Here is a 23,354-nt window from a genome sequence, read left to right on the forward strand (position 1 = left end):
GCTCGGGCTCGGCTCGGACTCGGCTCGGTAAAAGCTCGGCTCGGGCTCGGCTCGGTAGTCAACCGAGCCCAAGCCCGAGCCCAATATGAGGCTCGTTTACACTCGAGCCTGAGCCCGAGCTCGAGCCCGAGCAGCTCACGAGCCCAAACGAGCTCTAGTCTTTCACTAAAAAATTTTATTTCAGCACCATAATTCATAAAAATCTAATCACATAGAGAAAAATAGCTTGTTATCGAGCCCGAGCCTGAGCTCGAGCCCGATTACGAGCCCGAGCTCGGGCTCGTTCTAGAGCTCGTAATTGAAACGAGCTTTACGAGCTCAAGCCCAAGCCTTTGCTTTGCCAAGCAAGCCCGAGCTCGAGCTCAAAATAGAGCTCGTTACCGAGCCCGAGCCCGAGCCCGAGCCTGAGCTTCTGTGAAATGAGCCGAGCCGAGCTCTCCCAGGCTCGGGCTCGGCTCGGCTCGTTGACAGCCCTAGTTCTCATGGGAATATGATTTCCACATTTCATGGGAATTATGGAAAAAACTTTTCCATGAGGCGGGAATCACTTCATATTTATTTTTTTTTCAAAAAAATCCTTCAGCACTAAAGATGCATTAAAAACCTCATTTTTATTAAGAGTATAATAGAAATTACACATAATTTTTCCAGAAAAATGGATGGTCAACCAAACATAAGCATTCTGAAAATCTCTCACTTTTTTATGTTTAATCAAACATGCCAAAAGTACATTTCTCGGCATTTTTTTCCGAAATTTTTTTTCTCAGAAATCATATTTTTAAAAAAATACTTTTGAGCCCTCAGTAAAATAAAAAAATTACGGAGTGCTTAAAATAATTTTTTTTTTTTTTGGTCCGTAGGTTCGAGCCGCCTCATCTCTCACTATAAAATAGTCGTCTCTACCAGCGATAGTGACAATAAAAACAAAATATCAAGAAGTCCCACCACGAGAGGGAAAAATTGATAATACGATGCAATCATTCTCCTCCCATCACCCCCTAGGGGGAGTCTGGTCAAATCAATTAAAGAGAAATTTGACTGGAACCAAAATAATAAATAAATACTAATAATTAATGTATATTTTATAGTATTAATTATTTATAGAATTAATAAATATATTTTTATGGAATATATTAATAATTAATTTATAAAATAAATATATTAATATTTTATTAAAATATACTTTATATGATTAATAAAATTATTTTTATAAAATATATCAGAAATAATTTTGAATTTCGTTACTAGTGAATACTTAAAAAATTTTAATTACTAAAATATATTAAATTATTTTAGAATAAAAATCACGGACGAGCTAAGATTATCTTGATCTTATTTAGATCATCAAACGTTACCTTAGATGACAAGGGTATTTTCGTCATTTGGAAGGGTACAATAGAAAAAAGCGGTCGGTGCGCGGGATCATATTGGGCCAATCCGCTAATTTAAAGGACCTATTGAGGATTTTTAAATCCAAGTGGGACGGAGTGCAACGCAGGAAAAATTTTAAACTCGGATAACGAAGTTTTATAGGCCAAGTGCGATATTTCTTTTATTTGCCTTGCGAGTAACGTGAGGGAGTGCGGAGTGACCCGCAGCGCCCCCCTCTCTCTCTATCTGGACCGAGAGCATGGCTCAGAGAAAAGGCTGCGAATTGGGATAAAATCTTGCCTGGCATAAAAAAATTTCTCTTCGAATTCTAGTGGAAAAGGAGTAAAGGAGTCAGTCGTTCTCGGAGCGATCGATTACCGTCTCTTAAGGTATGGCGATCTTGTTGTCCCCTCTAATCCCTTCCTCTTGCCGTTTATAACGCTGCATCGAACTTTTTTTTGTTTTTTTAATGTTCTTTCAGGGGGATTCTTGTCAAAATTGGGAGTTTTTTTGAAGAACTGATGGATACGTTTGCGAGAGTAGTTTTCACTGAAGTGTGTTCTTCTCTTTCCATTTTTTTTTAATTTTTGGGTGATTTTTTTGGCAATTTTATGGTTCACGATAGGATTTAGGAGGATGGGAATTTCCAAGATTTTTGGTAGAAGTTGCGATTTTTGGGGTTTGGAGGTTGTAAGAAGCTGGGAAAGATTCCTTTTTGCTCCCCATGGTTCAATTATTGGAGGTTACCTCAATCATTTGTTTGGAGCATGTGTTCTGCGTTGCATCTTGGCCTCATTTTTTTTGTCCTTCTTGGTGGTCCTTTTGTTTTGAGCGACCATGGAGTTGAAACTCCTTCTGTTTCCTCCTGTTTGAGTGAAAGGGGGTTATAGGGGAAAGAGGATTTTCTAGTTCGAAAGGGGGAACCAGTCTTTCCTTATCTCGGTGGACGAGAACAATTGCTTGCTTGAAGTGAAGCCTAGCATTGATATCTTAATTTTTTGAGAATAATGAATAATGGTAGGAATACTACTAATGAGAACTTACCGTCAGAGGTGAGAAACGCCTCTGGGTATTTGAACTCACAACCTCCTTCCAGATGAAGGAGGATGCAGTCCCAGGTTGTAACCCGGTTTGCGACCTAAAGATAGAAACGATAAAAAATGAAGTTCCTAGCTATGTATGGAGAGAGTGCCCACCGAAAATGATTAGTGTAAATAGTCTCGTACTTGTCAGCTAGATTCTGACATGTGCGATACACATGAGAGATAGTATGGATTGCTACGATCCTCCATTCTGTTTAAAGATTTTTTTTTTGTTATTCATGTAATTTCATAAATTCGCACTCAATTTTTGGGAGGTGCACCTCTTGCGCATTATATTTATTTAAGATGAGAATCATTGCAGCATTATGGAGATGGATTGATGGATGATATGGAGCACCATGACCAAACTAAAAGAAAAAAAATAAAAAAAGAATAAAGGAAAGTAGATGGGATACATGCTGGGGTCTCCATCATATTCGTCTGTTGGAGCTGTTTTATGTTAGGCAGAGGAGCCAAAAGAGAGTTTCCACTATCAGTAGAGATGAACTATAGACTTCTTTGAATATCTAGGGGTTCCCTCAATTCCTTATTGTGCCTTGCATGGGCTTAATTTAATCAAAACCAAAACTGGCTTCATTTCTAAGATACTTCACTTCTTCATGAGGAGGGATGTTTTAGAGGTTGATTATTTAGATTGTACCAAAAAAACAAAAAAATATGATTGCCTAAGCATTTTAATATTGTGCATCATGTTTAAGTATAGAAAATGAAATCAATTTATTCGATATTGAATTTTTCCAGATTTGCATTTCCCCTCGGCTTGCTTCTTTTATATGATATGTTGCATTTCTTTCTTTATAATTACCTTGTCAGATTTTTTTTTTTTAATTCTTAAATTTTAGTTAGTTTGTGAACTTACCATCTTCGGGTCGTCTTGACCTCTAGGGCAACCTAGGCATTTACCTACCTTTTAGTGGCCACTTGTCTACCAATTAAGTCTTCTAAAACGTTGATCTGGTGTCTATAAACAAGAAATCTCATTGACTCAAATCCATCATCACCAAGGGTCTCTTAGCAATCTTATATTGTAAAGCTAGAAATTCTTACAAATCAAAATTTCTACAATCAGTTATATACCTTGTAGATGAAGCTATGACCTAAAAAACCAACATGTTTAATGATCAGCTTCTCCCTTTTCAAACGAGGGTAGTTGGCCTCTCTTGATTTATATCACTAGTAATGCCTCAGCTGAATTTTAGATCTATGGGGGCTAGATAGGACTGCATGTCATGGCTTCCTTGCATGAAGCTGGAAGTTTAAAAGGTCTAAGAATAGTTGTAGGATTTGAGATATCCATAATTAAAAGGTACACCTAGCATCCGATGCTAAACACTAAACACCATGGCTGGGGTGGGACCCAGGGTTGGGGCAGTTGTGGGAGGCGGCAATTAGCCCTCCCCTAAAATTTTGATCTCCCTTATGCATTGCTCCAGCATCAGGGCTATCACATCTGAAGACAGCCTGGGACCCTTTCCTTCATAGATGTTTTCCTTAAAATGGAAACCAGTCAAATGAATTAAAAGCTAGGATAACCATAATAGTAGGTCTTTGCCTCCACTTATTTTAGAAAAAAGTTCAGGGTCCATCCATTTCCACATGTAGACTAGCGCGTACTAATGCCATGCTCCAAGTAAAGTTTTGATGAGGATTTTGCTTTCCCAACAAAGGGATTCTTAAAAAATGTTAGGAATAATGCTATCATGTGCTGCTCAGTTATCTTGTTAGTTCCTTGTGCCAACATGGCATGAGGGGATTCCTGCAAGTCTTTAACCCACAGGAGTTGGTGCAGTTCATTTAGAATTGGTTGATTCTTGACTTTAATTCTCATACCATATCAGCAAGCGAAAATGATAAGGTAACCGGGCAATGCCCCATAGCAATTTTTTATGAAGTATGCATGCTTAGTAATTTAGATGAAAAGATTTATTGAAGGAGAAGAAGGAATAAAAACAAATTGGGTTTAATATGCTATCTATGCTTTGCACTTTCTACATCTCTTCCCATTCAACTTAGGTATTGGTTCAGAAACATATGAATATAGTCATGTTTTCTTTTTTCTTATATAAAAATATCTTCATACTACTTTTAGTTTTTATGTAACTCTCTTTGTTACGTGCGAGCTTCACTGTACATTAGAATATATGGTTTTAAACTTTTTTATTTATTTACTTTTGTGGAACAAAAGATACAAATAAATTCTAAATATTATTTATTTTTTAAAATATTATAAAATAGATTGAGGGTTTGTCTTGGTGCAATAGTAAGGTTGCTCTATTGTGATTTGGTGTCTGGGGTCCGAAAAATGGAAACAACCTCTTGCATGTGGGGGTAAAGCTATGTCTGACCTTTTCTAGACCCTGCAGCAACAGGAGTTTTGTGCACCAGAATGCCTTTTTTTATAAAAAGAAATATTTTTTCCTAAAATTATGGTTTGCAACTGCTAGATGATGATTTATACAATCATGCAGTACCACTTATTCAATATAGAGGACCAACAATGTGCTAATTTATCTCTTGGTTCCTTCCCCAAGCAACATTCTTGCTCCATGATATGTTACATAAAACAATAGAAATGAGAAAAGCAAATGAATACAATGCAATTCAAGAAGAAGACAAATTATAAAGATTTTAATTTTTTTGTTATATATTTGTATTCTACTCCCACATTGGATAGAATCAGGAATAAACTTGGAGGCCTCCCTAGTGTCTAAGTCAAATCATCAGTTGAAAGAGACATGCAAAACAGTAGGGAAATTATCCAATGCTTCTCCTCAAAAGTCCAAAACTAAATTTTGTTTCAGTGTAATGGTTTAATGACTGAGGAGAGACAGCAGTTCAACCCATGATGTAAGACCCACTGGGCTTCTAGCCCTTGGATTTGTGACTGTTGGTAACAGTCAATTAAAGAACCATAAAAGGAAAGTGAAGATATGCATTTCTAACTCCAACAAATGCAAAAATCACCCATGTCCTTTATACTAGAGAATGATCTGGAGCTAAGTTTGGCAACAAACTAAATGCTTTCACTATTGATATCAAATCTTTTTGTATTTTCAACTTTCTTGCTGTCCTTTTCTTTGTGCCTGATATTTTGGTTGCTAAGATTTTGAGGACTTTTATCCGAGGAGACTTTGAAAGATTTTACATCAATATTGTGGAGTTAGGCTTTCCATGTAATAAGGTTATCTTTCCACGGTGATCTTCAGAGGCATGCACTATTGAATCTTGATTACTGAAACAGACGATTTCAGGATAGTCATGTAAACAGATCTCACTCACATTTAACAAATTATTTGTTCATATTCATCAAGAAGAGCTCCCCCACATTTTATGATACAATCTTTTTGCAAACGAAAGCTTTCGAAAATATAATTTGTGTATAACCTCTCATGAAGTTTTCATGTAGTGCAAGAGGCCCTAATTGAAAATTTGTGGTGAACTGGAAGAAAGGCTTCTTCCTTTCAGGAAAAGGGAGGGTTATAGGCTGTTCTTATTAAATATTTTGTGGAATACACACCTTTTTTATGTCTATCTTACGCGCAGGGGTGCATGCACCCTGACTTGGATTATGCTAGTCCTTTCAGGAGCACAATCAAACAGCTTCTGAGGCATGACCTGGGTTTATTTAAATGTAGATGCTTTTTTTTTCTAAGCCTGTCCAGCCTTCATAATGACACTCATTTTAGGCCTCCTAGACCATGTATGGCAGTCTTAGCTCGATAGTTTTGTATAATTTTGATAAAGAATCCATGATGTAGATGATTCAAAGTCCTAAAGGTGGACTGTGTTTTATATTTGGAACCAAAATTATGTATTATCACCCTGAAAAGTAGTTAGTAATGCAATGCTAGTCATGTTTCCTGGGAGATAGGTATACATGTTATTCTCAACTTATGCCTCGGGGGCCAATGTATCAACTGTGTCAGTCCCAAGGCCCATCCAATAATCAATAATTTTAATAGATCAAGCCTAAACTTAGGGAACCAGGTACAAGCCTGAATAAGGTCAAGCCTGGGGTCTCATTGTGTGAACCTGATCTATCTGAATGCTTATATCTGTGCTGTCCACATATATTTCTTTTTTCTTTTGCTTGACACTTACATTAATATAATGTGATAGAATCTGCCTTTTTTTGACACATAAGTTGCTTATACATTTTCTTTGTTTGTTACAAAACTTGCTCTCAAGTATCAGATACAATTATTTTCCTTAATATGTTTGTATGGTAGTATATCTTAGCTGAGATTCATAAATGGAATTAAAAAAAAAGCTAATAACCAAATGTATGTATTTGTTAAAGGCATAGTGATGCATATGAGCCTCTACAGGCATCCTGTGTTTGATTTTTTTTGGAGAACATAGGATACTCATATGTTTTCTGTTACTTTGCTAAATACACCCTAAGAATGGCCTTTTGGAAAATGCATATGTTGAATGTAGTTGTTAACACTGTTACTTCATTATTCCCTTTGAAATTACCTTAAATGGAGGAAACTTCACATATTTGTTTCCTTTTTTTGAAGACCCTTGTGTACTGATATTTACTGTATTATGTTTATCTTGATTGCACGACACTACTAGGAGGTCACCTTCCTCTAGGACGACTTTAATTGGCTCAAGTGAGACAAACTGCAGGAAAGATGAAGTTGATCATTGTACTGTTCATTTTGGCCTTGCTGCAACCTTTTGCTGAGTCTGATCGTCAAGGTACTTTTTGACTTTTTTAATTATATGTTATGTTTAAAATAATAAAGAGCCATTTTTTGTTGGTGTGATCTCGTTTTAGGAAAATGTGAATTTTTTGCATGTCAGTCTTTTTCTGATGCGATTATTTAATGTATGAGTTCATGTAGGTCGTACATCTCTTTGGAACTATTAACATCTTTTTATGCCCTTCCCCTGCTTATTTACAGTAGTGAAGGAATGCTTACCATTTATTCAATAGAGTTTCTTACATCTGTATGGGAATATCTCCTTTTTGGACATATTACTAACAATTACACATGCAATGCGCACACAAAATCATTTAAAGAGCTATTGGTCCATCTCTCTGGTACCTTTTATAGTCCAGTTCTTTTATATAACACTTTGGCAGCAAGCACTACATTGATGGTTTAGCTTTGAATTGTCTGTTCGTTGTATTTCTTTTTCTCTCATTTGTTTGGCCATCAATTTTAAGTGATCTTCATATTATCATATTGTTGATTATTTTTCTATTATTAAACAACCGTTGTGTTATGATGTATGATATCATTGGTTTGCTTTTTGGCAGTCAAGATTGCTAAGATTGACAGGTCATTGTTCAGTTCTGTTTTATTTTATCAAAATCCTTCAAATTTTATGTATTCTTGGGCTAGATATTTCTTAGAATAATATGTTTTTGGCATATAACTTTGGAGCTATTGCTTTTTCAAAAACATTTATAACTTAAAAATGAACAACCAATAAGATAAAATTACCTTCTGGTGTTGGTCATATTGCTGTGTGGTATATAAGTGTGTTAGGAATGCAGTCTTTCTGATTTCTAGAGAATAATTGCATGCGACATCATTGTGAGGTGGCACAAAGAGAATTTTTGTACGTTCAGATCTACACCACAATGCAACTTAGGAGTTTTTCTACAGTGATATTACAATTAATGAACCACATCTCTTAGAGTTTTAGCTTTAGATAGTAATCTCTAGTATAGTTACATAGCAAATGTGTCTTCCATTCTGTTTCTTAAATACACACAAGTGCATGATTTTGTCTTACATTCCTTCTATAACCTGTTGCTTTTCATAACATTTTTGTAGCTTGAACTTTATTCTTTTGCTTTTCTAGAAGATAAACAACCAAGGAAGATATTTTGGAGATCCATAGAGATATTTGTCATTATAATGTCTTTTTACTGACACTAATGTCACTATGCTGCTCTAATACCAAAAAAGGGGCAGCATCAGAATGTTAAGGACCTATATATTTATGGAGCTACAGAATTAATTCCAGATTTGTTGCCTGAGTAGTTGAGGCCAATTTTTGGCAATTGATTTCGGCTACCTTAAGTACTTGCATAAAAGAGCGGCTTATAAGAGATTGCTTCTTGACTAGATACTTATTTAGGATATGCAAGAACAATATTGGATGAATATGAGTATGATAGTGGTGATTAATATTGTGTTGGGGCATATTCGGGAAGCACTGGATTGTGCATAGGTGGGTGGATTATAAAGTGTAAATTAATAGATCATTTAAAGTAGATTTGGTTGTTGGAAGGCTTAGATCCTATCTCATCTTAGCTTAACATTATATAATAATGATATAGGCCCTGAAGAAATGTATTCGAGAAGAGAAGGGTAGGGTCGAATGGACTGATGTTTGACATGGAGCACCACCGATTATTCACTTGCAAGGAATATATTATTACACCTACTTTTAATGAAACTTATCTGCACAATTTACTCTCAAACTACTCCTCAACTGCTTTTTGTAGATTGCGGATCTAATAGTGAATTGCATAAAACTTCTCTAGTAGATTTTGATGGATGGAGGAGGGAAAACTTGAGGTGGGTGTCAAGCAGTTAGACTTTTAACTAAAATTGCTGCTTATTTCCTATTTGGAGTTTCTATGAGATTGATAATGAAACCTTGTGGTTGGGCAAATGGATAGAAAATTGCAGGGTGGAAGAATGGTTTTGTGTCTTTGAAGGTTGGTTGCTTTTTTAAGCTTTATCTAATGCAAACTCTGGCATGATCAACTGTCACTTGGAGTTTGGATGTCAACCATCATACGTGCATCATGTCAGATGGAAAACGAAGAAAAAAAAAACTTAAAAGAAAAAATATGATAAGTCCCAGCATGAATAAAATGCGTGTATGTTATAAAGATGAGGAAAGGAAACAGTGCCGGATAAAAAATCAACAAAAGGAAAGAGCTGCACTAAACTAATGTCAAATCCTGATAATTTTTATCATTATAAAATGGGATATAGGACTCTTGTATAAAATTTTTTTCATTTATGTATGAAAAATTTGGAGCCTTTTTTGATAAAAGAATCTGGAGCATTTACCTCATTAGAATTTTAAAAACATAAAAAGAAAAGGACTCTTAGGAAGCTAAACTGTCCCGGACCACTTCACTAAAAATAATCTCCATTTTCAATCATCCTCTTACTCCTTCCCAAGAGATCACGTCCAGTCTATTTTCTTATCAAATGCAAAAGTAGGTGGGCATATCTAATATTGTATGAAGTGGAGGAGGAAAAGATAGTTCCCTTTTGATGGACTCGAACAATTTTTGCAAATAAAATACCAAATGGCGGGGATTCAAAAAGTCGAGGTAGGGGTTGAAGGGCATGATGGAGTAAATTGAAGATGGGAGATTAATAATATGTCCAGGATGTGATCCAATTATCATTTGTTTGCAGTTGGAAGCGATGTACTTGGAATATGAAAATATATTGTCCAATTAATATTCGATTCAAGGCTTCAAATTGCTTCAAATTGGTAGAGGATAGGCACCTATCTATATGGTAATTATGAGATTCAACATATTTTGATGGGAATTGAGGAGAAGCATCAATATTTATGTAAGACGAGATATTAACTGACTCTTGTTTAGGCAACTATATTTAGTTATTGTATCTTCTTTATTATTCTAATTGAAGGAGAGAAAGAGACTTGAGAGAGATGGAGCAAGGATGTTGCACAAGGACTTTTTTTCCATTTTTTTGGTAATGAATATGTCGAGAGAGATGTGATGGATGGAGTATTGAGTGAATATTCCAAAATTCCAAACTCATCTTTTCGTATAGTATAATTAATATTTAGTGTTTACAAAAGCAAATTAATGCTTTTGCTATGTAGGGACAATGAGGGGTGATTCATTTGCCCAATACACACAAATTAGAGAGAGAGAGAGAGAGAGAGAGAGAGAGAGAGAGAGAGAGAGATGCCCTCTCATGATTATAGTTGGAGATCTGGAAATAAATAAGGATTTCTCAAACAACTATAGCTATGTGTTACAGATAATCGTTATCTTGAATAACAATTGATTTTGGATTTTTGGCTCTAGAATTTGCATCGAGTGGTTGTTTGAGGGTGCTCTCAATCTTTAGGTTGAAAGCAATTGCTTCTCTAATGTTCTTTTGCTTGCTTGTCCTCTTGTCACCTTCAAGTTGGGTCTTGGCTATCTTGTCCTGTTTGTTATGCCTTCTTCTTATTTTGATTTTTTTTTTAAAAAATATTTTTTTCTGCTGTCATGGAATGAAAGTTCTAACTTGCACAATAAGGAAAGTGAATTTGATTAAGTAATGATGTCCCTGAGCAAAACAAAGAGAAAACCATGCCAAACACAGAAAACTAGAGTCGATAAATATTTTCTCCTATCTCTTGTTGCATGCATCTTGTATGAATGCATGTGGTTCATACATCAAGGTGGTTCATACTATTAGCAACTACTTGAGAGTCTATCATAACGTTATTAATGTTATCAAAAGATATCACTTGAATGCATGTATCAACAGCACTCTTCTGCGCTCGTCATATATATGAAATTTGTTGGTTTTCCTCGCACTTTTTAAAAATATAGATAGTGTATATAATATCATGTGAAGAGGTCTGGTGCCAGGAAGCATTGAGGCTGCCACGAAGGTCCCGATATTGGTTAGGCTCATACCATGTGTGTGTGAGCTTCTGCATAATTTGTTGTAGTAGAGCTCTATATAGGAGACTTTGGTATTAATATTCTATGGATAAGACAAATCTTTCAGGGGATTATATGCTTCAAATTGCTCAATATGTTTATCGCTGTGGTTTCTTGATATCCTTTTGTAGCAGCATAAGGTCTATCACTAGATGTTAGTCTTGTCACGCCCCCGCCTCTGCGAGGCACGTGAGGCACCTAGTGCCCACGTGGGGGCCACATGAGGGGGGAACACGGGGCTCCCCTGCCAGATATTGTCCGGTTCTGGGGCTTCACGCAAGCGTCCTTCACCCCTCCCCGGTTTTGTTTTCCACCCAAAACGCGTCTGCAGGATTTGGAGACACCCGCCTCATATGCCCAGGCTTTGGAACGAGTCTTTCCGATGTGGGACTATTAGGCCTCACACGTTTTCCACCATCAGACAAGAGCCGTCCTCGGCTCTGATACCAAATGTCACGCCCCCGCCTCTGCGAGGCACGTGAGGCACCTAGTGCCCACGTGGGGGCCACATGAGGGGGGAACACGGGGCTCCCCTGCCAGATATTGTCCGGTTCTGGGGCTTCACGCAAGTGTCCTTCACCCCTCCCCAGTTTTGTTTTCCACCCAAAACGCGTCTGCAGGATTTGGAGACACCCGCCTCATATGCCCAGGCTTTGGAACGAGTCTTTCCGATGTGGGACTATTGGGCCTCACAAGTCTGCTCTAAGATTGCCAGTTTGAACCAAGTACTAAATTGTGTGATTTTGTTAACTAACTGCGTATTTCTATGGCATTTCTGGCTAGAACTTCTTTTGCAGCCTTTTGTGCTCCTTGAAGGTTTCTCGGTTTGGCTTGTAGCAGATGCAGTACTTGAGAGGTGTGTATTGAGAGTTGTGGTTTGTAGCTCGACTGGATACTCTCGTATGAGGGTTTCTACAAGCATTGCAACGTGCTCTTGCTTTTCTAATAGATGCCAGAAGGTGCAAAACTTGATGTTGCCTTATTATTAGAAAACCAAGAGAAAGTATATATGGTGTCAGTTGGAGGTGATAATAACCCATATGTAACTCATTGCAGGCTAATTGGACTGATATGTGGAAAAATTAGGATTGTTTTGGCATTCCTTGTATTAGATCGAAGTTTTAGTCTACTAAACTTTCATGAGAAAATATCGTCGTATATGAAAAGGAACTATGAGTATTTGGGAGTTGAACACAGCCTCTATTTCGAAGGGTAGGAGGTGGATGGGATTTGAAGCTATCTGTCGAAATGGGAGTGGAGCATGGGGTGCGACTGGGTTTTAGTGAATTAGTTATGGGTCTTAACAGTTTATACTTTGGAGTGCATTTAGAGGTTTGTCTGTCTCTTCCAACTTGATGTGTAAAAAGAACTAAGTAAAAAGAACCATAATTAAGGACATTTAGTTTAAAAAAAAATACTTTTCTTTAGCCTCCAACTGGGAAAATATTTTTGCCAAAAAAGAATAAGCCTCAGGTGCATCTGCTACTTTAAGCTGCTGTAGGCTAATGATGATTAGACCTTGACTGTTAACATGCTTATGATAATATAATGTGCATCTAGCAAAATCTAGTCAATGAACTGCTTGATTCTATTATTTGCTCAAATTTCGTATTGTTATATCTAAGGTTTGCCATACTGGTTAGTTTTGGTGTGTGCCGACTGTACCATATCATACCGGTGCCAAACTAGTACACATAGTACGAAGGGCATACTAAGACCAACACTCAGTATGCTGAACCCGTACCAAATGTACCAGTCATGGTCTGCCGTACCGGTCCGGCTTGGGACCGGTACCGGATCAGCGTGTAATCCGGTACCAGTAGTTTATTGTTGAAGGACCGATACGAGACCGGTTCGGACCGGTACGCCACCGGTTCGGACCGGTACGCCACCGGTTCGGACCGGTACGCCACCGGTTCGGACCGGTACGCCACCGGTTCGGACCGGTACGGGAGCGGTTTCGGACCGGTACGGGAGCGGTTTCGTACTGGTCCGGGCCGCCACCGGTACGCCGTACCGGTACCGGTACGGCGGACCTTGGTACCAGTACTATAATATGATGGTACCAATACAGGGTCTGGTACTGAGACGGCAAACCTTGTTTATATCTCTTTTATGCTTTCTATCTTTGTTTTAGTTAAATAAACCTATATTGGTATTCATGTGTTTCTAGGAGATGCATCATATCACATGAAGCTCAATAAACTGTTATGTTCTATTATTCACTCAAATTTTACACAGTTTTGTCTTTTCTTCATGCTTTCTATTATTGTGTTACATTTATGAGATTATATAAACATTTCTTATGTGTTTTCAGGAGATGCATTAATTGACATGAAGCTTAAGTTAAATGCCACTGGCAGCCAGCTTGCTGATTGGAATCAAAATCAAGTCAATCCTTGCACATGGGGCTCTGTTTTTTGTGATAATAGCAACAATGTCATCCAAGTGTAAGTTATTCATCAAGATCTTAGTTCCTATCTATTTATTCTTTTCAGATGTTTCTAAGTTTTAACAATTTATCTATTACATAGTATGTATACAATGCCGATTTAGTCATGTTTGTTGATTTCTAGTTTATCCTTTTGCACAGAGCCAAATACAATGGCTTGGTTTTGTTTTAGTGTTATATTTCACTTTTCTTGTGCAGAACACTGCCTAACATGGGATTCACTGGAACCTTGTCAGAAAGCATTGGAGTGCTGAACCATTTAAATGTATTGTAAGTATAGTAATTGTCTACATATATTTTTGAAATCATTATGATATCACCTTAGCTTAGCCTAAACTTTGCAAAACTAATTCATCTATACAAGGTTAAATTAATGAATCTAAATACGGGTTATTGAAGTTTGAAAACTTTCTCTGGTTGTTTCTCAACCTGAAGTCAACATCGATACAGTACTGAATTCCTAGCAAAGCCAACTTTTGGCAGGGCTTGATGTATGATTCAGAGACCAATCAGAGTTACAAAATTTTAAGCTCATGCAACTAGGAAATATGCCTCCAGGATTGATGCTAGAACCAAGAGCATAGATGAAAAGAACAAAGACATAGCTGGATATAGAAAACTACAGGTACAATTTATTAGATGGAGCCAAATAGAAACATTATGATATCTCCTAGAGCTCACAGATCATAACGAATTACTTATTATGGGTAAAACACTTTATGATCTCTGGTTGGTGGATAGACTAAATACCTTTAGAGCTATTCTTAATGTCATCTGCTTCAATTTTTTTTTATTCTATAGATTGCTGATCTTGACCCAATTCAGCTTGCTTGTACTTGACATTTGCATCAGGTATTGGTAATATACTTAGTTATGTTATTATGGATTTGTATCATAAGGGAAGATAGGCCTATCCACTATAATTCGAGTTCATTTGAGGAAAGAAATTTTTTGTCATTGTAAAGGGCTTTAGAGAGAGTCAATATAGTCAACATATGCTATGTTTGGCTCTCATGAAGGAAAGGTTACTTCGAATTTTATGTCGTATTTATAGTACATTAGATGAGGTATATAATATATAAATAGAAAGTTATATGCGACCATTTGCTTTTTTAAGATTAACCTTTGAATATGCATCAGAGTTCATTGTATTGTGGGAGTTAGAATATAATAATTTTATCAACTTAAGTAATTACCTTGAGAACTCTTTGTATCAATGGTAGGGCAATGCATTATATAAGTCAAGATTTTAAATCCCGTGGGATGGCCGGTTTCTCTATGAAATGGGACTCCCCACTGTCTTGCCCGATCCCAATAGTAGTCTCGGTCGAGAGTCCCATAGGTGCCCTCCGTTTCTCTCCCTTTCTTTTTTCCTTTCCTTTCCATTCTTCTTCTTTCTTTCTTTTTTTTCCCTTACCTTCCTTTCTTTCCTTTTTCTTCTTCTTTCTTTTCTTATCCTTCCTTTGCTTCTTTCCTTTTTTCCTTTTTCATTCTTTTTCTTCTCCCTTTCTTTTTTTGCTTTCCTTTCACTTTTTCTTTTCTCCATCGTTCCTTCCTTTCTTTCCTTTTTCTTCTTGTTAAGCCACATGGATGGGTTTGGAGTCTTGACCCATCCCGGTCTTGTTTTCTCATAGGAATAGAACGGGATGGCTAGGATGCCTCCCGTCCCATTGGGACTTAAAATCTTAATATAAGCACAAAAACAATGATAGTGAGCACTATTGCCAAGATAGTGAGCATGATTAAATATTTTCTGCCCAAGTTATCTGGTTAGTTCTAGGAGGAAAGAAGTGATCTTATGTATCTCTATGCCTCTGTTATATGTTAAATTTTCCATGGGACCCTCTTGTCCTTACATTCTAGATTTTCTAGATCTTTTATGAAAGTTGCCAACAAGTGCATGGTACTTCCTAGGACGAGAGGGGAGCCAATCAGCTGATGTAAGTCCCGTCGGCATCAACAGCATGGTTTTGAGTTTGCACTAATTGATTCTGAAATAAAACAGCATTTTATTGATGCATGTATTGAGGGGAGTGGATAGGCTTGTATATCTGTGCATTGATGCTTCATTTGTACATTCATTGAGCCTAACATGTCACATGAGAAAGTAATTACCAATCGCCTTGTGTATGTGGAGCTATTGCTCCTATTAGAATTGCTACATTGTTGCAGCCATCTAACCCTGTTTTTCAAGTCTCACCTAACTTGATGTGTAATTATGCAGGTCATTGCCAAATAACAATATAACTGGTGGAATACCAGAATCATTTGGAAATTTATCTAGTCTGACAAACTTGGATTTGGAAAATAATCTTTTAAGTGGAGAAATACCAGCTTCTCTTGGCAGGCTTACTAAGCTTTCAATTTTGTAAGCAGGACCATAACTTTGACCATTTAAGTCAATTGTTGGAACTAACCTCTCCTTAATCGTTGCATATGTTTAACTTTGTGTCAGGACTCTGAATCAAAATAATCTTACCGGAAATATTCCTGAATCCCTTTCAAACCTTTCAAGCTTAAACGACATGTAAGTGCCACCGCTAGTTATGCTGATTTTCAGTCTGTCTTCTGGGACAAGGCAAAAATATGTTTTACGCTGTCTTTATGCTTGGATAGTTTTGACAATATTGAAAAGCATTTCTTTCTTTCAGTAATGTTTCTTATACATCTTGACAACCACAATCTTGCTTGTGTTTGCAGTGGTCTAGCTTTCAATCATTTTAGTGGTCGGATACCTGATCCTCTATTTCAAGTAGCCAAATACAAGTATGACCAGATCCTTGTAATATCTGGATGCAAGCGCTCCAGTCATGGCTGTTGATCTGATTTGATTATTTCATGCAGCTTTACAGGTAACAATCTAAATTGTGGCGCAAATTTTCCACACCCTTGTGCTTCCAATGTACCCGGCCAAGGTAAATAAGTGTTATTCGTCAAGTCCTTTCTATAGGATTACCTATATTTATTTGGAAAACCTTTTTTGGGGAGGGAAAAATTCTGTCTATTTTGTCTTGAGGCAGCAGCCCTTATTTTTGACTGGTCTTGACAGGAAGATCTGGTAATACAAAGATTAGAATTGTGCTTGGATGTGTTGGAGGAGTAATAGGGTTCCTTGTTATAGGGGTTGCATTTCTGTTCTGCAGGAGTAGGAGGAAAGGTTATCGACCAGAAATTTTTGTAGATGTTGCAGGTCTGTCTTTTTATTTGTTCATCAAATTAGTTGGTTTATTTAGCTTTGATTTAGAACTCTTTATGCATTTTAAATGGTCTAACTGCGCTTGGTCCTTTCATTTTCCCCCTGTCAGTATCTACTGTTAGTATCTTGAATTTTTGGTTTTCCTGCATCTAAATTTTTCTTGATCATGATCAAAAATTTTACTACAGTTTCAACTAAAACGAAACTCGAGAGGAATAGGAAAAATTTTCTTGCTTATCCTCTTTCTGTTTTTCTTCAAAACCTTCCTTTTTTTTCATGAGCTTGGGTTGAAAACTTAAAGTGGTTGCTGCAATGTGATATTTCTTTTTATACACAAATGCCATCTTGCAGAAATTTCTGACAAATTGTCAACACTTTTGATACTTAGGTGAAGACGATCGCAGAATTGCATTTGGACAGTTGAAAAGATTTACATGGCGAGAATTGCAATTGGCCACAGAGTGGTTCGGTGAGAAAAATATTCTTGGTCAGGGAGGTTTTGGAAAAGTATATAAAGGTGTGCTTCCAGATAATACAAAAATTGCTGTAAAAAGGTTGACTGATTATGAAAGTCCTGGAGGGGAAGCTGCATTTTTACGTGAAGTCGAGATGATAAGTTTAGCTGTTCACAGAAATCTATTAAGGTTGATTGGTTTCTGTACAACACCAACAGAACGGCTTCTAGTTTATCCTTTTATGCAAAACTTGAGTGTTGCCTACTGTTTACGAGGTACTAATGCTGAGAATACTTTGAAATTATCAAATTTCTTCATATCTTAATTTTTCTTTCCAATATGTCATTCTTTCTTGATGAATACTTTCTAATTTCTTCCCCTCCATTATGAAGGGAATTTATTGCATGGGCTAGAAAATCTTTTCTCTAGTTAATGCTCTAACCCCATTCTCAAGTATTACCATTATTGTGTGAAAGTAGAATTACACAAATGGGTAATATAGTGGGCTTAAAACTTCATGTTGACCTAGCCATTTCAAATGGAGAACTCTATACCTGATGTTATGTTCTGGTGGGTAGTGTCAGAGGTCTTGAAGACCATCAATGCTTCAAGTTGTCATAAGAAGGCCTACTAAAATGCTATGGGTTGTAAGGAAGCATATGCTATTTTGAACAAAATGTTTTTCACACTCACTCTTTCCAAGCATGAAGTGATTTATCACATTCAGTGAGTGGGCAACCTTCTAGGATGAGTGGTTGACTCCTGAGTCTCACCTTAGCATTTTCGGTGGAACTGGTCTTGCAAGCCAATCTGAATTGACCGACATATGCCAACAAGTCATGTAGGTGATGCATTATCATTCAAATTTAATTCTATATCATGATGCTCTCAGAGTCCATTGGAGTATAAATTTTCAGTTAACCTAACAGCTTCTATCTTTATGACTATTAATTTCTGATTTTATGTCCTTTATGCCTTGACTGGTGCAGACTTTAAACCTGGGGAACCAGTGTTAGATTGGCCTACGAGAAAAAAAGTGGCTTTAGGTACTGCACGGGGTTTAGAGTACCTTCACGAACATTGTAACCCGAAAATTATACATCGTGATGTTAAAGCTGCTAATGTCTTGCTTGATGAGGATTTTGAAGCAGTTGTTGGGGACTTTGGCTTGGCAAAATTGGTTGATGTGAGGAGGACGTCTGTGACAACTCAAGTTCGTGGGACCATGGGCCACATAGCACCTGAATATTTGTCGACTGGAAGGTCATCTGAGAAAACTGATGTTTTTGGTTATGGGATCATGCTTCTTGAACTTGTTACTGGACAACGTGCAATAGACTTTTCTCGCTTAGCAGAAGAAGATGAAGTACTATTGCTTGATCATGTAAGCTTAACTAGCTCTGCTGAGTTACTTCTTTTTGCCTTTCAGAACCACATCATTTCATACGATGGCTTTGTCATGATTTTTTGCTTTCTGCTGAGCAGTTTTTCATATTCTTTGAGTAAATATTTCTATATTATAAACTTTTCTAGTTTTGATGGACGGATTCATATAGTTGAAAATTGTACTGCAAGTTTTTCTTTCAGCATTTGTTGCTAAAAGATGCTAGCCACCCGTTTGCTGCATTTCGAGTGTTTATGGTACTGGAAAAAAATAATCAAAGCACTTGGATATTCCTATCTGGTGACTTTTTTGGTGTCTAGGTTGAATGGCTATAGAGCTATGTAGATACCTGGGTTACTAAATCTCCTATAATTTATTCCATTTGTCTCTTTAAGTGCATGCTCATGGATGTGTACCCTTACAGTACTGGGAAAATGATCAAAGCACTTAGTGAAATCTATTTGGTGACTTCCTTGATTCTCCAGGCCAAATGATTAAATAACTATACGGACACCTGGGTTCTTAAGTGTCTGGTGTGTGTCTGTGTGTTCACAGCAGTTTTTATTAACTTCTTGTGTACTCATATACATATGACTTATAAATGATGTGTTCTATGACTTGCATCCTCATAATTGAAATAGGCTATTGAATTAATCACTTAGATGACAATAATCTATACGATGCAATTCAGATGAAATATAACTTGCACTACTGTTACTTGTAGTACATAGTAATAGCAATTCAACTTTCAACCACTTCGATTGTCTTGAGGTTTTGCATCTATTCCTCCATTTTCTTGATAAAGGCAAAACGAACATGGGTATTTTAGTACAAAGAAAATTACCATCACCTAGTAGTCTGTTAGTCAACATTTATATCTCATTCATAATCATATAATGTAACCTAGTGGAGGTCGAAATATCAGCCACCATCTGAGCTTTTTGACATCATGCATCCATTTTAAGTGAATAGATAGCACTGGTAGTTTGGTGCAAAATAACAGCAACACACTATGGGACATGGATGCTTAGAATTGGTGTGAAGTAGGAAAGTAGGAAACAATGGTTTTTGCATGCATTTTTTTTAAAGAAAAAGGACTTTTGCATGTATGCTCCTGCAAGTATAGGTTATTGCATGTTTACAGCTTGAAAATCACTAATTGCATATGTACCCCTTTAATCATCCTGTTTTTGCAATGATATCCCTTCCATTAAATTTTCGGTTGACAATGTTAATAAGTACCCATTTTAAGTATTAGATTGCTGTATTATCTTTTTGCATTAAAACTCCTGGAAAAAAATTAATATTCAATTTGCATCATGAAGTTATATTTTATGCGTATATTTTTCAAGGGATACTGACGCAAAAGGGTAAAAGAGTCATTTTATACTTAAAGCATACACCATCAGCCAAAAATCTAATGTGAGGGTGTGAGGGGCATCGATGCAAAAAAGGATGAATTGAGTGGCATATATGCAAAGTGATTTTTGAGTAGCATATATAACCCGTATTTGCAGGGGTATAGGTAAAAACCCTAAAAAGATGTCCGAGAGAATTTTTATCAGACTATCATATGGCACTTCTCAGAGAGTTGAACATGTTTAGTTCTCAAGTGTCATATCTGGCATAAATACAAGAACTGTTAAGATACTTGAAAAGGATTGGGTATGATGACTATATCTGTAGCATTGCATATCAATGTTTGGTGATATTCGGCAAGACTGCACTATATCATCAGGCATGCCTTCTCTTAACTGGTGCAATTAAGATGTATGGTATTTTGGGTGCTCGCTTGTCTTATACCCAGCATATCCTTCACATCATCACCCTAAAATTCTGTGAAGCCATATTTGTGATTGGGCTTCTATCTCTATGCTACAGATCAAGTTAAAAATTCATACACAAAGAGTGTTGTCTCTATCAATGCGAGAATACTACCAAAGATCAATATCCTGAGCTACATATTAAATATATACACATTAACGTGCATATTATTGCAAACAGGAGATGAATTGTAAAAGTAGGAGGGCAGCCAAAAACTTTATGCTGCTGCTTTTTGAACTTGAGCCTGAATGTTCGACATATCTGGGTTTCTGAATGTACCGAACAAGAAGATCCTGAATCAATTACAGCATGTTGCATTCTCGGAAATGTTTCCATCATGCTTCTATATGCAACATTTCAGACAATTACACTGCACCATGCTGTGATGCTGATTTCAGATTTCTTGATATTATCTGCACGTTCTTTTTCTTTTTTCCTTTATTTTCTTAAATTTTCTTTTTTTTTTGGCTTAAAGGTGGGTTTCTGTCCTATTTCATTTGACAAAACTATCAAAAAGAAATAATTTCTTTACCATAGGATGAGCCACACATGTTAATTATACACATGCAAGAAGGCTAGCTTAGTAGTATAAAAATTTGTTGGCATGGAAGAACTTGGTTAGCTTTGGATTTTTTTTAGATGTGCTTGTCCCACTTTCATGCAGAACGAGAATAGTTCATTGCTTGCCCTTTTGATCACTTATCGATCTTTTTTTATATTCATACTGAGAAGGAATCTTTAAATGTCTGTTTCTTGCATTTGTAGATGACTTCAGTCATTTGCTATTCAATTTATTTACTCACATTAGTAGCTCGTAATGATATTGACAGTGACTGTTTTGCTGCTAACTTAGGTTAAGAAACTAGAGAGGGAAAAGCGATTGGATGCTATTGTCGACCGCAACCTATGTATGAATTATAATGACCAGGAAGTGGAAATAATTATTCAAGTTGCTTTGCTTTGCACCCAAGCTTCACCAGAGGATCGTCCTACAATGTCTGAAGTAGTTCGGATGCTTGAAGGGGAGGGGCTGGCTGAGAGATGGGAAGAGTGGCAGCAAACTGAAGTTTCACGGAGGGAAGAGTCTGAGAGGTTGCAAATGAGATTTGATTGGGGTGATGATTCTTTGTATAACCCCGAAGCCATTGAGCTCTCTGGTGCAAGATGACATGGAGGTGGTGTTACAATCAAATGGTTGTCAGGAATGTGAAGAACAGAGAAAATGGTTTTTTTTTCTTTTCTTTTTTGCTTTGTTGTATGCTTTTTGTAATTGTTGCTATTCAGGCAGAGGCTAAAGGGCCTTTAGCTACAGGCAAGGCTCGGGATATGGGGATATGGATTTCACCTTATGGGGAATAGGCTGTGTACCACCAAAGATGGGTTATTCAGGGGTCAAAAGTTTAGATTTACCCATTTTTTTCAATAAGAAAAGCGCTTCTCTAGATCCCACAAAAGATCGATGACAAGCTTGATCCCTAATCGTGGAATTGTGATCGCTGATCTGAATGCCAAGATGGAACATATACTGGCTATGATGCAGATCGTCATGCTTCAACACCAGACGCCTCCGTCCCCGGCGACCCAACAGAACAAGGTCATCAAAGTGTGTTTGGGGGATATGCCTTGCGCCTTGGTCTTCTTTTCATCAAGAACCATCTTACATTTTGTATAAATCCCAGTATGCCTTCCAAATTGAAGGAATTTTGCATGAAAAAGCCCCACTTTATCTCATTTTCGCAGAAAAGGTCACTTTTATTCTTTTTGCAGAAAAGCCACTTTAGACTTTCTTGGACCATTGTACCTTTTTTTCTCATGTCTAGCATAAGCACGAATCTGTGTACACATTATATTTGCATCAATTGCCAATATTTGGCATTGATTATTATACGCAAAGGCATAATGGGCTGGTAAAGTTTGGAGCGGACCAATTATGCAAAAAGAGAAAGAAACGATCCCAGTTCTGCAAGGATGAAAACGAAGTGGATGTTTTAACTGCAAAATCTCCGGAAGAATCTTATTGAAAGCCAATACCATATATTTTTTGGGAAATCTTTTAAGTGCTTGTGGTGAATTAATTTGGGTTTTAAAACTTTATCAGAAGTTGCCTCTTGTTTTGGTACTTTCTTGGCTAGCAGGCAGAATGTCATGAATCAGTAGACATGCTTTGGTGGGTTTGGCATCTCTCTCTCTCTCTCTCTCTCTCTATCTCACACACGCACACACATATTTTCATTAACTTGTCGATGACATTAAGTAAGACAGGCATATATATTCTGGAAACACTGCCATTATATTATTTCCTTTCTAGTTGTATTGAGCATAGATCCTATGAAAATAGAGGTTTTATCCATTTATTGTGGAAGAAATGAAATTTCTGTCATGTTTCAATTGATTTTAGCCGAAGTATTCTAAACATGAAATGCGATAAGTCTTCTTTTATTTCTTTTTCTTTTATTTCTTTTTGTGAAAACAAGAAATCCTTTGCTTAAAGGTGAAAATTCTCATCTCTACTTTAGTTTGTTTTTAATTTTTTTTTTTCTCTAGAAGGTTGTTTCTTGATATAAATGATTACCTATGTTTCTTCACATAACTTCAGCATGTAGATTACATGGATGTAAGTACACTAAAAGCTCCTTGAGAGAACTACAAAACATGGACTAAAGAGTGTTCATTCTTTGTGCTATTGTGAATCTCTAGGGGAAGTGCCCTAGTTTGGCAGACCACCATGGAAGAAGATTTAGAGGGACTTATATATCAGTGAGTCAATGTTTTCCTAAAAAACTATTTAGGGGGAAGGTTTATATTCATCAATAGAAAGCAGTCCCCATAGTTTCTGCACTTCATGGGGAAAATTAGAGGCTCAGATACATGCATTCTGAAGATCAC

The 23,354-nt window shown here is 36.9% G+C and overlaps 1 protein-coding gene across 3 annotated transcripts; it reads left to right on the plus strand.

Annotated features, from left to right (window-relative positions):
- Positions 1-1,545: 1,545 nt before the first annotated feature.
- On the plus strand, positions 1,546-22,353 carry SERK3 (LRR receptor kinase SERK2). 3 transcript variants are annotated; one of them, XM_039127336.1, is made up of 13 exons: positions 1,547-1,760; positions 1,853-1,925; positions 7,056-7,181; positions 13,475-13,607; positions 13,808-13,879; positions 15,834-15,977; positions 16,065-16,136; positions 16,310-16,375; positions 16,454-16,524; positions 16,659-16,799; positions 17,194-17,535; positions 18,250-18,644; positions 21,322-22,353. In XM_039127336.1, exons 3-13 carry the CDS (start codon positions 7,115-7,117, stop codon positions 21,634-21,636), a joined length of 1,818 nt encoding a protein of 605 aa, XP_038983264.1. In that variant the 5' UTR covers positions 1,547-1,760; positions 1,853-1,925; positions 7,056-7,114; the 3' UTR covers positions 21,637-22,353. The 3 variants fall into 3 exon arrangements, with proteins under 3 accessions (XP_038983265.1, XP_038983264.1, XP_038983263.1); XM_039127335.1 differs by lacking the exon at positions 1,853-1,925; XM_039127337.1 differs by lacking the exons at positions 1,853-1,925; positions 16,659-16,799 and having other exon boundaries at positions 1,546-1,760.
- The last annotated feature ends 1,001 nt before the right edge of the window (positions 22,354-23,354 follow it).

This window comes from Phoenix dactylifera, chromosome 6 (genome assembly GCF_009389715.1).
Source record: "Phoenix dactylifera cultivar Barhee BC4 chromosome 6, palm_55x_up_171113_PBpolish2nd_filt_p, whole genome shotgun sequence".
NCBI lineage: Eukaryota > Viridiplantae > Streptophyta > Magnoliopsida > Arecales > Arecaceae > Phoenix > Phoenix dactylifera.

What these genes read in the sequence shown, in the direction of transcription:
- SERK3 (XM_039127336.1), top strand. Translation starts at nt 7,115, where the DNA reads ATGAAGTTGATCATTGTACTGTTCATTTTGGCCTTGCTGCAACCTTTT. An exon ending in TGCTGAGTCTGATCGTCAAG is followed by an intron (nt 7,182 to 13,474) that starts GTACTTTTTGAC and finishes ATGTGTTTTCAG; the next exon opens with GAGATGCATTAATTGACATG. An exon ending in AAGTACTATTGCTTGATCAT is followed by an intron (nt 18,645 to 21,321) that starts GTAAGCTTAACT and finishes CTGCTAACTTAG; the next exon opens with GTTAAGAAACTAGAGAGGGA.